General features: G+C 37.9%; 1 protein-coding gene across 1 annotated transcript in view; it reads left to right on the top strand.

Moving 5' to 3' along the window:
• crybg1a (crystallin beta-gamma domain containing 1a) overlaps positions 1–17,522 on the top strand; it is a 52,874-nt gene that overhangs the window by 6,558 nt on the left and 28,794 nt on the right. The window contains exon 2 of the mRNA XM_075447649.1: positions 12,309–12,450. Coding sequence (XP_075303764.1) covers positions 12,309–12,450 — 142 coding nt within the window. The remainder of the gene's footprint in view (positions 1–12,308; positions 12,451–17,522) is intronic.

Raw genomic sequence — 17,522 nt, 5'->3', positions numbered from 1 at the left:
ACTACTTTTGAATAAATGTTTGGATTTTGCGTACAAATGCGATTAATCGTGATTAATTAGGGAAATCATGTGATTAATTAGATTAAGAATTGTAATCGTTGCCCAGCCATAGTTTTTACAGTAATCTCAGTCAAACTGGACCACCGTGTTCCCCTCAGGAACATTATCGGGTAATGCCATCCCTGTGCTCAAGGCAGTCTCATCCAGGCTCTTCTCATTGGGGTTTCACAATGGTGGAACAAGCTACCTAGAATGCTAACGTGACTCACCTCTAACACGTTAACCACCATAATAAAAACTTACTTGCATTTCTACATTGACTTTGCAATGTACCTGCTCTACTTGTTCTCCGTCATTTAAACAGATTTAGCACTTCATCTGTAGAGCAGCTGCACTGATTGTTGTTCTTCACTTTTAAGTCGCCATTAAATGAATACGTGAACTTGCGTTCATAAGTTCCCAGCTATGTGATGACCAGGGTGTTATTGTGTGATGATGATAATAAAGGTAAAATTCACAGACAAATGATTCAGCGCTGGCCTGTTGGGTGCTGAAAGACCAGATCCTCAGAGTCACAACAGCAGAATCTTCCAAACAGGAAGATCAGATTTAGAGGCTCAGACGTCTTTGAATGTTAAGGCGTTTGTGTGCATAACATGGACGGAGAGGCTTTTGACTGTTGGACCTGAGCTTTTGTTCAGTGCAGCACATACATACCTGTTTACACGTGCTTTTTCATATGCAAACAGTGACGTGACGGATGTCCATAGATGCCACTCTCACAGCTCATGACATTTCCAGATGCTGAGAAAATCCGGTTTCCTATTCAAACATTTAAAAGGTATGCAGTAAAAATTCTGTTTGTTAATATCAGCCCAGAACATTAGTAGTACATCTACAAGACTAACTTTGAGATAGAAACACATTCCCCCTCTTACGATGAAAAGATAAATTTGCTCTACAAATTTAAACCCTTTAATTTAGAATGATTCGGGGTGTCCAAACAAGATTAACATAAATCTCCTCAGTCCCAATATTTTTTGGAATATGTTGCAAACTTGAAACGCAAAAGTGGCTGTATGATGACTAATGAAAGGAAGTTGATGAGACGAAAAATGTTACATGATAATTTTACAGTGTCAGTGCTAAAATATAAGAGAAAGTAAATGTGACAATACCACAGATTGTGACAATACCACGTTTTACTTGGCCTATTCATATACATTGCTTTGCAACCAGGTCACGTGACTATCAAGTTTCCCTCAGCTAAAAAAGGAAAATGGCCGACTCAACCTTTTTTCTGTGAAAGACATAATATTTTAAGAAAGCATCTGCATTTCGATGGAATTTCTAGCGAGAACTGCATAATATTTTCAGAATCTTCGTTCAGAGAATGTAGACGATCTTTTGTTTAGTAGTTTCGTGGAAGATTTTGGTGTCTCCTTGAAAAAACGTAAGAATATCACGTTTTCTACCGTTGTTAAGGTGGTTGCTATGGACGCTGCTATCTCAACGTTACAGACCTGCGCCGACATTCCCCTTAATTTCTGTTAAAAAAAATAATAAAATGTGTATATATATAAAGATATAGCCACATAACAATAGTGACCTTATCATAGAAAGGGTTGATTAAACATTATCAACCCTTTCTATCAGTGGACCATTATTTCAGTGAGCCAGTAGAGAGAGAAGGCCTGTTATAAGGCATGGGCTTTTTTTTTTGTTTTTCAACTTTATTGACCAAACGTGTATCTCTCATAATATATTCATCATACGCACATATGCATAATATATGTATTATACGCACATATAATCTGTCTTTATGCGACTATAAGTAACCCTTGCAAACCGGAAGTACTACGAGTACCGTGTTGATTTTGTGTGATATTACATGGTGCGGCTCTAAAAGTATCTGAAGTAAATTTATTAAATTTTTCTTTGTATTGATCATCGAGATCAAGTGTAATTACTAATTCGGCTGTACTTTATATTTGATATATTTAGTAGGTGTATGTTTTTCCAACCCTACTTTGCAAAACGGAAGAAACTGCTAACCTGAAACAACATTTCGACAATAACAGTTAGAATATCTAACATATACCAACATCTTGACTTTTTTCAAACCTCAATCATATAGATGAAGTATAATTACTAATTCGGCTGCACTAGATATTTGATATATTCAATATATATATGTTTTTAAAACCCTACTTTGCAAACTGGGAAGAACTACAAATATGGCGCTAATTTGGATCAGATACATAGCACGGCACAAAGAATTGTAGTTTATTTTAAAAACGGGCGTATTTCTTATAATTTGGAGTGGTAAATACTAAATTGAGAGTACAGGGAGAGATTTAAAGGGGTGGAAAACACATTTATGTCATCAGATTTTAAATATGCAATTGTGAAATTGGTGAAAATGATTTTTTACCATAATTGATAGCGCCCCCACTTGGTGGCCATATCCATATGGGTATAGTCACATAGCTGAAGTCAAGAGCTCTTTATAACAGTTGGTTCCATATCTGTAGCCTCTTCTGTTAATGATTAACAAGCCTTCTAAATTGCACTGACGTCAATGTTCAGTGGTCAATATTTCAAGGCAGGACTGATTTATAATCTGCACACGGACATATGTTACTCACCAGGTCAAGGTCTTTTCAAAAATGTCTTTCATTTTGTCCTACAACAAAGTTTCATTTTCACCTGTGTTTGGGGCGAGCCTCTTTCAGGTGTGGTTTCTAAGACCATTTGATTGTCTAGCCTGGATGAAATCAAGTCCCAATATTTTTTGGAATCTGTTGCAAACCTGAAATGCAAAAGTGGATGTATGATGACTAATGAAAGGAAGTTGATGAGATGAAACATGAAACATGATAATTTTACAGTGTCAGTGCTAAAATATAAGAGAAAGTAAATCAAAGAAACACTGAGTTTTAATTTGGTGGGAAGTTTCTTTCAAGTCTGCGTCATGTTTATGTATTTTGAAAATGGGGATGGGTGTTGAAAAAAAAGGTAGATTCATAGCATAAGTTAGATGTTGGGAGAGGGTCTGTATTCAGCCAAGTCATGGCTATCTGAACAGATAGTTTTGAATGCCTAATCGAATGGTAAGTTAATGTGGAAATGCACATTGACTGAGAAGCGTAAAAGCAAAAGAAGTATTGCATGTAATTTTGTGCACCTTAGACTCATACATATTACATTAGTCAGTTAATCATTCAAATATCTTCACGTCTCAACAGATCTGTTCTCTCAAAGATTTGTTGGAAATATAACCAACTGCTTTGGCTTTTTTTGTATCCTTGTTTGTTAGACGATTTAGTCAAGGTTATAGATTGATTTGCACAAAAGCTTTACTGGAGGTGGAACATGGCCCTATTCGTGATACAGGATTTTTCTTTTATTTAACCCTTGTGGAGATATGCAGTCTTTAGCCTTCTCTTGTTTGATTCATTAGAATAAATCACGTTCTTTAATTATGGGGAACATTTCAAGCAGAAGTTGAACAATACTATTCTGTTTGCAGTTGTCTGTTTTCTCTTTGTCAGTATGTTTGTCTTGTGAATTATTTCCTTATGCACATGAGCTTCTGTGATGCACAGGGATCAGCATTTAAGGGCAGCATAAATGCAACTTTGCTACCCTTTTGTGTTTTGATAGGATCTCAAACAGCTATTAAATCAAGGTGAGGGCGCAGCAGTTATTGTTAAAGGAATTTTAGACATGTTGAGGTTTATCGTTACTGCATCACATTTAGTACAGGAGACTCATTGCTGCCAATTACTAATTAGAGAGCTCAAAGCAGTAAGATTTTATCTTTATTTGAGAAAAATACAAGCCGGTGTAAGAGGAACAAGGAATAAACAAACAAACAAAAAAAGGGATAATGTCACTGTAGATGGGTTTCCACCTCCACCTCCAAAGTCAACATGTCAACATTATGACTTGCCTTGTTCTTGTGGTATTGCCACTGCCGTCTCTTTTCCCCGGGGTGATCGTAAACATGATATGCTGTATGCATTTCATGACTTTCACACCATTTGACTTTCTGCAGGATGGTGAGCAGGAACTTCTGCATGTTTATGTGCAGTAGGAATTATCAGCAGTTGGCCTGATAAATGCTTGCAAGCTTTCACAGACATGTTTGCTTGGTTTACACAGCACAGCACTCTGGTTATTGGTCCAGATGGACGTGTAGCTGCAGCCTACTGGTTGTTGCAGAACCGCCCAGTATCTGCCAAACACTCTGCCCTGCAGCAGTTGTTTCAGGCACTCCCTTATGCACAGCCAGGCGCTCTAACAAACAGCAGCAGTTTTGGATTAATTTAGCAGATCTGTTAGACACTATTTACTTTTGGTTTAGTATTTCGGCTTAATCTATTTTTTTAAAAGAATGAATTATTATGTGCTTTATGTGTTTCTGTGTTGTATGAGCATGGAAATTGAAAACATGAAACCACCACAGAGTGTGAGCCTCCACCTTTGGCTTTCCTTCAGATCAGAGCCAAACTAAATGTTTCTATTGGGAAACCTGTCCATGGACTAAGCTTTTACATCAGGCAGCAGTTCAGCCTTGCCCAATCTGCCCCTCTCTCGTGTGGTTTGAGTTTTTAAGCTTCTCTCTTAGAACAAGGTAGCTTCCATCAACAGCTCCCAGTGACTCACTCAAGCCCTCATAGTCCAAACTGTGGGTGAGTCAGCGGTTGAATCTGTTCCATCCCTTGTTTGAGTTTATTCAGTAGTGGCTGCTGGCTTGTCCAACTAACTGAAATGTCTTGGATTCATTATTTTTTCCTGAACAATAAAAGATTAGTTTCAGGCTGTCGTGTTAATGTGGTATTAATCTCAGTGCCGACTGAGAAACTGCAGTGGATTAAGCTCATGTGAGTTTGGTGCATGTTTCATTGAATTGCCTATTTTTATTGTTGAAAGTTGTGTGGCTTTTATACTCACATGTATATGACCCATTCATTGGATTGTTATCTCTTTCAGAGAAATAAACAAAGAATGAGCACCTCAGGCTGTGTCTTGTTAGAAAAGGGAATTTCCACTTGGAAACTATTTAAGGTTAGGTTAGTTTGTTATGTTTGCTGACCTCCTTTTTCTTTTGAGTAGGTTGGAACATTGAGGGTTGGTCCGCAGATGGACACCATGAAAACTCCATGAATGCAATCAGAAAGCTGGATGTGCTTCCACTACACAGCTTTAACTTTAACACAAATTATATTCAATCATGTTTTGGCTGTTTAGGAAAGTCGACTTCCTTCGTCTGATCTGGCTTCGTTGATGATGTTGGAGCACCAGACTGCCAGTTATTCCTAAAGTTAGGTCTCAGAGTTGGTATTTGAATTACTATGGAGCATGTTTTCCATGCAGGGACTTAACTATCTCTGTATTTTACACACATGCAACATCACCCCTTCTCTTAAAACACATATGCCCAATTGAAATACAATCATAAACAGGAGGACTGTTTGTTGGGTTATTCTGTTGTCAACGTAAGGCTTCTGTCTCTAGATTTAGTGAATTTTCAGACACTTTCGGCAAATTTATAGGAAAGCGCAGCAACCTATTGAGCAAACCGTAGCTGTATTCTATGGAAGTGTATTGCATTCTTTTTGGGTTTTTCTTTGCTCGTCGCTTTCTGACACTTAAAAAGAGCCATTTTTGGATGGACTGGTTCCCCCTTGACTATATCTTAAAGATGCACAGGGGACTGATTTAGAGATGCATATTGCTATTTATCCCTCTGTAGTGGTAACTGATGCACTGGCGGAGGATGGAGGGGAGGCTGGGATATTCACCTGACACCCAAGCATTGGACTCGTGTTCGAAAGCAACTTAGAGACTGATGTTTTTCACTTCCTTCTTTTCAATAATTCGGTCTAGATTTTTACTTATTAGAGAAAGCTTTTCCATGTTGCCATGGTGATGCATCCTGCAACTGTTATATACAAGCCCCAAATACCAATACTGTGTGCATTAAAACTGACTCGGTGGGTTCCTGGTATGTGACGAGCTGGGAGCTCATACAATACTGTACAGATCAGAAGGAAACTGCTGACAGCCTGAAGGCTTCAGCTTCAACAAGAACTTCAGCTGGCTGTGTTGAGTCCACACTCAAAAGCTCCTGCCGAAGCCTGGGTGCACGCATAAAGGAAAACCACTACCACAGTCACACTTAGCATCCATACAACTGTTTTGTGTTCTGTCCTGCTCCACATTGTGCGTCCTCATCTATTGAATGGCGATGATTTCATCAATGAATTTGGGAAACATTGTGGTTACTATGGATACGAATGCAAGTATTTCCTGCGCTGGTCTGGAGGCAAAAAATTTTTTTATTTATTATTAATAGCAGACCTTACAACATCACAAAAAATGCTGAATTTATAAGTAAATGAAAAACCCTGGGGTCTGTTTGTAGTTGATTGTTATGACAAAATGTGACATACAATAACATGAGATGATATAGATGCATTGCAGATATCTCACTGTGTATCTGTGTTTATTGACTTCTTGTAAACGGTATAAATGAAGTGACAATGAAGTTGATTCAAGAAGTCAGCCAACTCAGAAATTGTAAACAGTTTTTTTTTCTGCACTTCAAATCTTATGTTGAATTAATCAGTTGCCATGGTGTATCAAAGACATAACAGCACACATTTCTCAGTAAAACCACCTTGATTGTGTAGTTGAAACAGTAAAGCTTTGTCTGTGGTGGAGGAGTTTCAGGCAAGTTGGAGCCGGTTCGTGCCTGAAAACTGACAGAGTGAGGAAGACGGATTTCAAGCAAGTGATTCTGCAACTGAAAAGCATCAGAGGTTATTCTCAGAAGCTTTTTTTAGGGAAGCCTGCCAAGGTCACATTTTCCCCTCACAGTGAGCTCTCTTTGTTTTTCAGTTGACACTTGGCTTACTGCTGCAGTTATCAACTGTTTAAAACACAGCCTGGAGGTCTGTGTTGGAGTCAGTAATTTCAGACACCATCAACCACTTTTTCAACTATGAGCTTTCATTACTTAATGTTTTTTAAATTGGGACCATGGTTGCTTTTAATAGTTTGATTTCAAAGTTCAAGATGGTAAGCGATCCCGTTGTGAACAAAGGATTGGAAGGTCTGTCATGCTAATGAAAGATACTTCATTCTTCATTCAAGCCTCAATTCATTCAGCTCAAACTCCTTTGATTTTACATATAGCTAAAGGTAACATACATCTGCTTAAAAATGCACCAAAAGGTGTATTACAAAGATAGAATAATGGGAAGTGTTAGAGAGCTACAGTGTTGTGTGAAAGTCTAAAGCATCTTCATATTTTCTTCCAAGCAGGCAGGCTTTCTTGTAATCATTGAAAGTTGTCTTGAGCAATGGTTCGCCAGGCTTTCTAAAGGTATTTTAAAGTTATGCTGCTTTTTCATTCATTTTCAGTCAAGTCCTTGTGTCTGATTTTTAGAGAAACGTGTTGTTTTTGTTTATTTATTTAGCCACTTAACCCTGACCCATGAATCATTCAAGCATAAAAAGGCACCTAACTCAAGTGATGAACCAGTCTTGTGTCTACACATAACAGACAACTTAGCAAAGAGCCCATTTTAAATTGTATCTTTACAAACTTTGCACTAGCAGCCTGTCACAAGGACACATCATTTCCATTTCTTCAGTTGGATTTTTAAAAAATGCCAAAAATAACAGTTGAACAGACATAAGAAGGTATTTTTCTTCCAACAAGTTGATTCCCAAAGAACTATTAGCTGAGAATTTGGCATATCTGAAGCAGTGTGGGATCATGTTGGCAGAGAACGGAACAAAAGGCAGCCCACATCCAAAGAAGAGCTTTGAGATGTCCTTCAAGAAGCCTGGAGAACTATTCCTGAAGACTCCTTAAAGAAATGATAGAAAGCTCGTCTGAGAGGGTTCAGGCTGTGTTGGAGGATAAAAGTGCTCAGATCAAATATTCCCTTGATTCATCAGAATTGTACAAACTCTGTTTTTGCCTTCTATACTGTATATGCACACGTTAATAAACCACTGTTATTATTTCCTAATTTTTAGGTAATACATATAGTAATGTGGGGTCATCAAAGACTGTGTGTTGAGTCCGTAAATGTTGAATTTTAAACCATAACTGACAATAATTTAGTATTCATTCAACATTTTATGCAACATACTGAGAAAATGTAAATTAAATGTAATTTTCAATCAAATTTAATAAAACAAAAACACACACAATGCTAATTTAATTATATATTTTCAACCTGTTTTCTATTAAAAGGTTGATCCACCACAGATTGTCAACCTGAACAAAAAACAACAAAAAAAAAAACAAGTGCTGAAATAGTGACTCACTCAGGAGAATATCTTCTATATGAAACCTATTGAGCTGCATATTCATTATGCCACTGAATGAAGCCAGACATTTGCTTTTATGCTTGGTCCTAATTTGCTGCCAAATCCATTTTCAGAGCTAATAGAACACAGAATAGAAAAATTCTTAATATGTTGTTTTTTATCACAGAGAATATTTAGTCAGTAACGTAGAGTTAACTTTGAATTAGCCAAAAACTAAAGCGATATCCTTCGTTTTGGACAGTGTCAGACCTAAATGTACTTCTTCTGGATCATATTTAAATGTAAGACTTGTAAGTGTAATAGTTACTGCCATCTCAATTGTCATTTGCCAACTCTGTATCAACAAACAGCATCTTGATTGGCTGGCTGAATTTAAATAGAAAACTTTGGCATCTGGTTCTTTATTAGTAGTTGCCTTCTGGGGAAAGACACACCCATGTTTACCATAGTTTTCTGCTTTTGCCTACCTTGAAATGCTTCACGTTGTTTCACGCGTCATTGCCTCTTCTTACAACTATACATGACCCCATTTGTCTCAAATATCTCTGAAAACAGCTCGCACAACTGCTGATTTCCTCACTTTCTCCTTCTTTGTTGCCTTGTCAACAGTACTCTTCTTCTACATACTTTTTATAGCAGTAATTATCTCAAAAGGTGCAAGAAGGCACTGCAAATATGACTTCTGGTTTATTCTGAGGTTAAAAAAAAATCAATTATTATTCATATGTATAAGTAATGCATGAGTAATTAAAACATAGTGTTTGGTTGGTTTTCGGCTGTGTTGAACGCTTTCTGTTGTACACCCTCTGGGCTACAGTGGTACCATGTGGAGACCTTTGATTGGTCATCGAGGGCTACTTCCATCAGCCTGTTTTAGGCTCAGTATTATTGAGACGCCAGTCAAGCTGAGAAAAGGCTCAGTTGTTATCCTTATTTTCACACAAAATTACTGATGTGGCAAAAGCCCTCAAGTAACTACATGATGCAGCTGCATTACTGTAGGGCAAATCCATCTACTTCTGCTTTGACAGTCACCATATTAAACCCCACATCATGCTATAAATCAGCTCTCATGCCGGAGGCATCGACGACAGGACTGTGACATCAGAGGATGCTGTTGACTGTTACTCCCAATACCTGCAAGTGTCAGCATGATCAGACTGGTGCAATTTGATTCCCTCAAGGCTGCATCTGAATGTGAAGAAACTAGCTGACTCTTAATTCCTTGGAAGATGATGAGTCGTTAAAAAAAAGAAGCAGTGGGAAATTTTTATATGGTGAGGAATGTGCATCTAAAATTAATTTGCATATTTTATTAATTGTGATAAAGCTGAGCTGGAGAGAGGCCATGATACAAAAGTCTTTAAAGTTGTCTGAAAGGTTTGGCTGTTGGCATGCACACAGGACCCAAACGCAGCATGCAGACAGGAGGCGCGACAAACAAAAACAAAAACAAAGCTTTACTTTAAAGCTGATAAAAGTCCAGGCTGCAGCGTATTGACAAAGTCCAAAGCTTTTATCCTAAAAACTGAAGTGGGTTATGGCTGAATGAAAAGGGAAGCTCGAGGAAAGACATAAACTCAGACTGGAGCTACAAACACAGGACTGAGGAGCACAGACAGATACTGGAAGTTAAAAGAAACAAAAACAAAAAAAGACAGAATGACTAATCAAGGGAACAGTGGACTATGAAGAGACATTAAGGAGTAATAGAATTCATGTGACATGAATGAGGAATCACAGTGGAAAAAATAGACTAAAGGCTCATTTCTCTAATTTGCGCCTTCTTATTTTGTCTCTTTTCTGTCCTCCTGCCTGTGACCTAGAAACTAATCTCAGCACGCCTTGAAAGATATCAGTCCTAGAAACGCAGGTCATTGTAGATTGAATTGTATATGTTACAAACAACGAAGCAGCAGTGTACTACTATATATAAATTCTTCTATATTTAGTTACTTCTATATCTTTTAATATTTCAACTCCTCCCTCCTGATGTGTCGGCCTCACCTCCTCCACTTGCCTCGCAGCTGGGAGGGACTAAGCCGTGAACAGAGGACTCAAGCAGAGGACTCAAGCTTGCACAGATTATATCAGGGGAAAAGACTGGAAATGAAGGCTGAAACTCTGTGAAAGTAACTTTTTAAAATAAGATAGGCGGCCACAACTTACTTCTTGTTGTTTCACCAAAAAACTAATACGTATAAAGTTCTCAGATTTTAAATTAGTTTAAAAATACTAACAGAAACAATTTAACTTCATGATTCATCTTCACGGTTCATGAACACGAAACATATACATCAGATAAGATTATGTAAACAAGATCATCAGGTGGAAACTTAAAGCTACAGATGATCATGTCCGATGAGATGTGGCCTGCACAAAGAATGTAAATGTGTTTGAATATCAGCAGGCTCTCACCAACAACTCCATTCAGTCTCAAAGTGCGTAAGGATTGGGATATCCAATGTGCCCAAATGGACACTTTACTAAATTTTGTCTGTCATTATAGCAGCTACTGTGAGAAAGTTGGGTGTTTGTCTAAATTTTTGTTTTAAGGCTGCTATCTAGCAGATATAAAAGCTTCAAAATATGAAATCAGATCGTCTGAAGTCTTCAAAAAACAGTCAAAGTCTGCCACCTGGTGAGAAAACGCAGTATTGCATAGATTCATATCGTCATGATTGTGCCAACAGCACGCTTTTACATTGCAGCTGTGGCTTCACAGACATTTTAATGACTCAAGTCTTTGTCAAGCCTCTTCCTCTTCATATATACCTTCTTTATATTGTAATATTGCTGTAAAAACAAGTGCTTGTGTGGATTTTTTGCACTTTGGGAAATTAATGACATACCTACTACAATTATTGACAGTTGAAACTCGATTACTACACAATTTGTATTACGGTATAATATATGCAAAGTGAGCGTCTCTTTTGTTAAATTTAGCTGTTGGGTTTTCCAACTGGGTGTGATCCATCAGAAAAACTACTCCTTCTCAAAATAGAAACGCCTCCTAATGCCTCACATGTTTACTAGAATCCTCTGCAGTACTCTAATTGCTCAGCCGTTGGGGAGTGAGTGTTGTCCTTCAGGTGTCATATTTTCTGTCCCCTCTGTGTGTTTTTTCAGCTCAGTGCTAAGGCGTTAGGAAAACATCAATGCTGATAACAATTAGAGCTGTCAGCACCTAACAACAGTAACATGTTGCACACTGAGCTGCATGTTTAGGCTGCGGCTACACGAAAACGTTTTTCACTGTAAACGATACTTTTTCTTATCGTTTCGCTGTCGCGGCCACACGGAGCCGGCGTTCCCACTACCCCAAAACGATAGTTTTTGAAAACGGGTTCCAGAGTGGGAAAGTTTGAAAACGGCCTCGTTTCGTTTCCATTGTTACAGCTAAAACGTTTTTGCGTCAGTCAAACGTTGACGCTGTGAGCCAATTTTAACACTTCTCTATTGTCTCAGCGTGGCGTGACACAGTGGCGTGTGTACTGCATCGTTTCATCGTTTTCGTCTGGACCTGAGTCTTTACAGCAGCGCGTTTCCGTGTGGTCGCAAGAATTTTCGTACCCGTTTTCAAAAAAACCTCGTTTCGTTTTCGTGTAGCCGTAGCAAGCTGCTGTTTGTGTTTGCTTTTTGGGATTATTACAAACTGGGGACAGCCCATCATCCTGTATGTAACTTCTTCAACAAAACAAACTGCAGCTTATGTTTAAAATGCTGCAATCCTGCATTCATGGTCACGTTTTTATGTCATATATCTGTTTTTGTCATTTACTTGACATACAAGATTTCAAAACTATCATGAACTGAAAAGAATTTTTGTTAGGAAACATAAAAGTGTGGAAACACAAGCTGTACAATGAGAGGAGAAACAAAAGCCAATGACATAACATCCTCCACCCCCTCTCTCCCTCTGTCTCTGTGTGTTTCCTGCCTCTCTCTAACAGGAGCTATGACCAGATGAGTGTTTCCACAGAGTGCAGTTTCCAGGGGGAAAATGACTTGAACTCTCACTCTGAGTTCTCCTCCATGATCAGCCTAGACATGACTCCACCGAGCAGCCCTTTGTCACCCTCTAAATTCTTCAAGGTGAGTTTCATGTTTGTTATCAGTTATTGTTCTTATTTAATGATCTGCATCCAAACTGAAGGAGTCACAGATTTTTAGTGCATTTGTGTGTGCAAAAACAAGTTTTGAAGCAACCACATGGCGGCTAATAATTCCCCCTGATGTGTGATATCAAATGAAAACTCCAAATCTGATTGTTGCTTCTACATGCTGATTATATTTGGCCACAGCAGTCGCCTCGTATAATTGGCTTCTTGATGCATGTGTTTGAACATTATCTTCAAACAAGGGTCTTAGTGAGCTTTTAAGGATTGTTTCAGTTACCCTGCTACCTGCAGAATTAGCTGACTGTGATCATTTTGCATTGTCATTATTGTTTCTAGTCACCTTTATTAAAACAGCTGGATTAAACTGACGGTGAATTCATATTCAAGTCAGTATTTATTCATTTTGCCATGATTTGAAATTTGGCTGGTGCTTTTATCCCAGTGTGATCTTGTTACTCCTCCTTCTTTGAGATTTAATGTGATGCATTAGGGCCAACAAACTGACTATCTCAAGGTGCTTGACTGCTAATATTCAAACAATCGGATTTCAGTTACCTTTTATTGTGTAAGTCTGACCAAAAACGCACTTTTAAAATGCTTGTGAACATATTAGTCAGACCAGTCAAATGCATTAACGCATCCTGATAATGCGGTTGAGGTTTGAATCACTTGTGCATGTATTCGTCAACCTGAGTCAAAATGACTGATACATGCTCCAAAGTTCCGTATTATTGCATCATTTTGTAAAAACAGTAAAGTGTAAGTGTACATTATATTAATATGGCTGAGTTCCCAGTAAAGCTGCTCTGATTCACATATTTTTCAGTTTTGGAGGGCTAAACAATCCGTTACGACTACGGCTCAACTGGCAGTCACTTAAAGCAACTGTTGCTATGTTCTAATGCTAATACTTTTATAACTGCAGCATCATCTGATGAAATCCTATCTTAAAAACAATGTCTGTGCAATGATTTCAGCTGCACTTACGTGTTAGGAAATTTAGAAGCAGAAGAATGTCTCGAATGCTTTCACATACATTCCACAGCGTCCTGGCATCACACATACTTAGGTCAACAACTCAATCCCGCTCCCTTTCACGCATACTGGGACGAGGATGGTGGTCTAATTAAATGACCACCAGGTCATAAACTGCGAACCTTGGGGGACCCGAGCCTTGGCCTTGGCCGTCGCTGTCCCCCTCCTCTGGAACTCACTTCCACAACTCATCAGAAATTCAGACTCATTACAGAATGTCAAATCACTCCTCAAAACCCACCTGTACAAACTGGCTTTCCTTTAATGTTTTTCTTTTTTTTTCTTTGCACGTGTTGTTTGTAAAGCGTCTTTCAGTGTCCAAAAAAGGGCTATAAAAGTTTGATGTTTATTATTATTTAATTAGATGACCAGTAAGTAAACAATAGGTAAAATAGCTGGAATTATCTCTGTTTCTCTGCTTCCGGTGGACTTTTTTTCAATAGCCTCAAACCTGTCAAACCAGTCATTTGTATTATTTGTGTTAATGGGAGTACTTGAAAAGATGCATTGTTTATGTGCTGCAAATGTAGAATGTTCAGGAACTCAAGCATGCCAGATTTAGTGTCTACACATGAAGAAAGATGTTTACTTCTCTTAGGTTTATAGCTTTGAAAAATGCTGTACCTTTGTTTATGCTGGGTTGGTTTTTGGCACTCATCTTAAACACACGATTGACTGCAATAAAGATTCAAATCAAAGCTTCTTTATTTTTCTTTTTTATTATCTGCTGATATCAGACAATAAAGCAAAGCTTTGTCTTGACAAATGAGGAAGTGCAGTGTAATGGACTACAAATGCGGCGCTATATCTCCACCTACCTGACGTTTGTTACTGCTGTGGGTAAATACAAAGGGAATGTTTGGTGGAGGACTAATACCACAGTAGTAGCTTTTCATAGAGGGACTACAGGCAGACTCAAACATTATCCAGGATACCGGATACTTCATTCATGTTCTTTTCTTTTTCAATCAGGGTGGATTTGTGAACGATTTGACAACCTGGAGGTACAGTATTAAATAAAAAACCAGACTAGCTGTAAGTGAAGCTCTTCAACTGAGTTTCTTCTTTTCATTTTATCTAAATATGAACTCGGAAAATACAAGCCACAGACTGTTTTTACTCTCTGTTCGCTCAGTGGAAATATGTACTTTGCACAAAAATAGTTTGTATCAACATAAACGTTTGGAAAGTATTTTGGATGAAGTCACGTTTATCTCTCAGAACGGTTACGTTTAATGCAGACTGCACTGTGGCACATTTCACTCTATAGTTCATATCTAAATGATAAGTTTAATGACTTTCTACTGAGAGAAACAGAATTCTGCTTTAGCCTTAGCCCAGCAGATAACTGATGACCTGCTGATACGCACGGCTTTAGAATGAGGAAGGGTGGATTTATCTTCAACTGGCATATCCACTCCCCGCCTTTTTTTACTGGATTGTGAATTCCTTTGTTCTTGTTTGTAGTGTGAACGTGTGAACTGTCTATTAGCTTGTATATTTTTTAGTATACGTGTGATGCAAATGGCCATGCCCTCGAGTCGGCCACTTTGCTCAGAGCTGAAACACACAACTATACACACTCACAAGGGCATGCAGTCAGTCCTGCCAGTTTGCCTCGAGCAGACGAGTCGACTTATTTTCTATTGTTCAATAAGTTTAGAAGTTTTAGACACAGAAGACTGAAAAGACAATTTAACATCTTTGAGTCCAGGAAGTCAAGATGGTATGAAACTGTTTTTACTTTGTCTCTGTCTGTTCTTCTTTTGTGGTTTATGCTTCTTGTCCGAACATGCGCTCTTTATTTTGTGACATCATTGAACCAGGTTTTGCAAGATGTGTCCTATGACAAGGGTTTTTTTTTTTCACTCTGTCAGGTTGTTTTGGCTTAGATGTAAAAAAGTTCATGCAGTCATGTGGTTTGTATTTGAATCTCTAAGTCAGTGCTGTTTTCTCACTCTGAACTCTACTTCAGTGTTTGACATAAACATACACAACAGAGACTGTTCTTCTCTTTGTCAATCTAAGTCCTTTCGTTCTTAAAGAAGTTCCTTGTACTGCTGTTGGTGTACAGATAAAAGTGGTGATGAATGATCTTTGAGCCGCATGTCAAAGACGTTTTTATATCTGTCTAGTTAGTCATTCAGCTCGATGTTTTATGAGTTTGTTGTCATTGGCAGCAGGTTCTCTGCATTCACCTCGTCCAGCTTGCTTTATTCATTTTCTGCTTTTTTAGGTATCTTTCTCAGATAAAACTCACAATAAGCTTCACGGTAAGATACAATAAAACAGAAACAATGCCAAAGCACAGAAGTTGAAGATATATATAACTGTAATGTTATGAAGAACCTTTATAAATAAGATATTTTCTCTATTTAAAAAGAACCTTCAGCTGCTTTTTAAGAGTCAGGAATGTCGACGCATTCCAGAAACGAGTGAAGTTTGATCCACAGTCAAGGTGTGACAGCCTGAAAGAGACAGTCCCTTTGCTTTTAAATCAGTGACAGGAAACTGAGGTGCTTCTCCACGCAGAGCCCCAATGGTTAATATGAAGAGGTGATAAAACTGAACTCATCTTTCCTATTGGCTTCCTAAGGCTTGTTATCAGCCCTCATGCAGTGTTTTGTACGTCTGAAGATGCACGTCACGGTCAATAAAACAAAAAGAAATATAAGCAGGGATAATCATTTCCAGTTTTTAACAGCAGTAGACTTTATCCTTTAATGGAAGAAACAGTTTGTAAACACTTATTTGTAATTTAAAGACATCAATTGGTCAAAAACAACGTTTAAAACTCTAAAGCTCAGAAGAGGAGGCCAAAGAGTCAATCAGATGCAGTCAGATAGTGACCAAAGATTCTATTTTTACCCAATTCAACTGGGGGTGCAAATCATTTGTCCAACTTTTTCACAGACATTATAGAAAACAAAGGTAAAGACACTGCTCCTGGCAACAGGAAGGACTTAACTGGCTTCTTCTAGCAAGTGTGCTAGGGTTTAAAAAATAACTTTTAAACAAGCTAGTTTTGATGTAAAAAATATGTGAACCCCGTTTTGAGATTGGCAGAAATCTCCAGTCCTACGTTGGATAGAAAAGACTCCAATGTTGTAGGAATTACAAACTATTTCAGATGTCAAGTAGGAGTTGTATTTGTCAACAATAGAGTATTTTTGTTATACAGAGAAGCATACATATTGTGCTATTTTCTAGGTAGAGAGCTTTGACGTTATTGATTTGCTGATCCATGAATTTCCAAAAGCTCTGTATTTGACAACAAGCTAGGGGTCAGACTGACAGAAGACAAAAAGGTCAGAGGGTCAGCCTAAACTCCTCTTATTCTGTCACAGATGCTTTGTCTTCACACTTCTTAACAGTATTTCTTTGCTCATCCTTAATGACTGTTGAGTTATTTTGTCACGTTTGTTACTGGTACCTACAGCTTCATACTCTTTCAATAAATTAAAATATATATACGGTAATTACAAAAGAAACCTGAAAATGTAAAGTTGTGTAAAGACACAAATGTCAAGAAAAGATCCTTACATCTTATTTGATCCATTTCTTAAGACAATGATCTTTCCATTCGGTTTTATCAAGTGTTGAAAGAAGCATTTCCTTTGAGCTTTGTTCTTTTTTGCTCCATGTTTAGAATTGATTTTATTTTGTCTGTTGTGCACACAATTCCTATTACCAAATCCTTGAAATGTGATTTAAATGTACCCTCAGTTAGCAGTTTATTAGGTCCACCTGGTCAGAACTAATTCAGGCTTACACAGAACTCTTTCAGTAAATCTTGTCTACACAAAGGTTGTAATGTTTGGTTATTGCTGAGGTCATGTGAATTTTGGAGGATGTAGTGTGTGGTGCTGTTAAACAGTATTATATAATACACAGAGGCATTTCTTTAGTTCTCATATCTTTGATGCACAAGGTGTGGAGTACAGTGTGAAAATACCCACATTACTTTAAGTTTAGCTTCAAACTATCAAAAGCTACGTTTTTATTATTATT

This window comes from Odontesthes bonariensis, chromosome 17 (assembly GCF_027942865.1).
Source record: "Odontesthes bonariensis isolate fOdoBon6 chromosome 17, fOdoBon6.hap1, whole genome shotgun sequence".
Taxonomy (NCBI): domain Eukaryota; kingdom Metazoa; phylum Chordata; class Actinopteri; order Atheriniformes; family Atherinopsidae; genus Odontesthes; species Odontesthes bonariensis.
The sequence above is the reverse complement of the archived record's forward strand: the minus strand, read 5'-3'. Positions and strand labels throughout refer to the sequence as shown.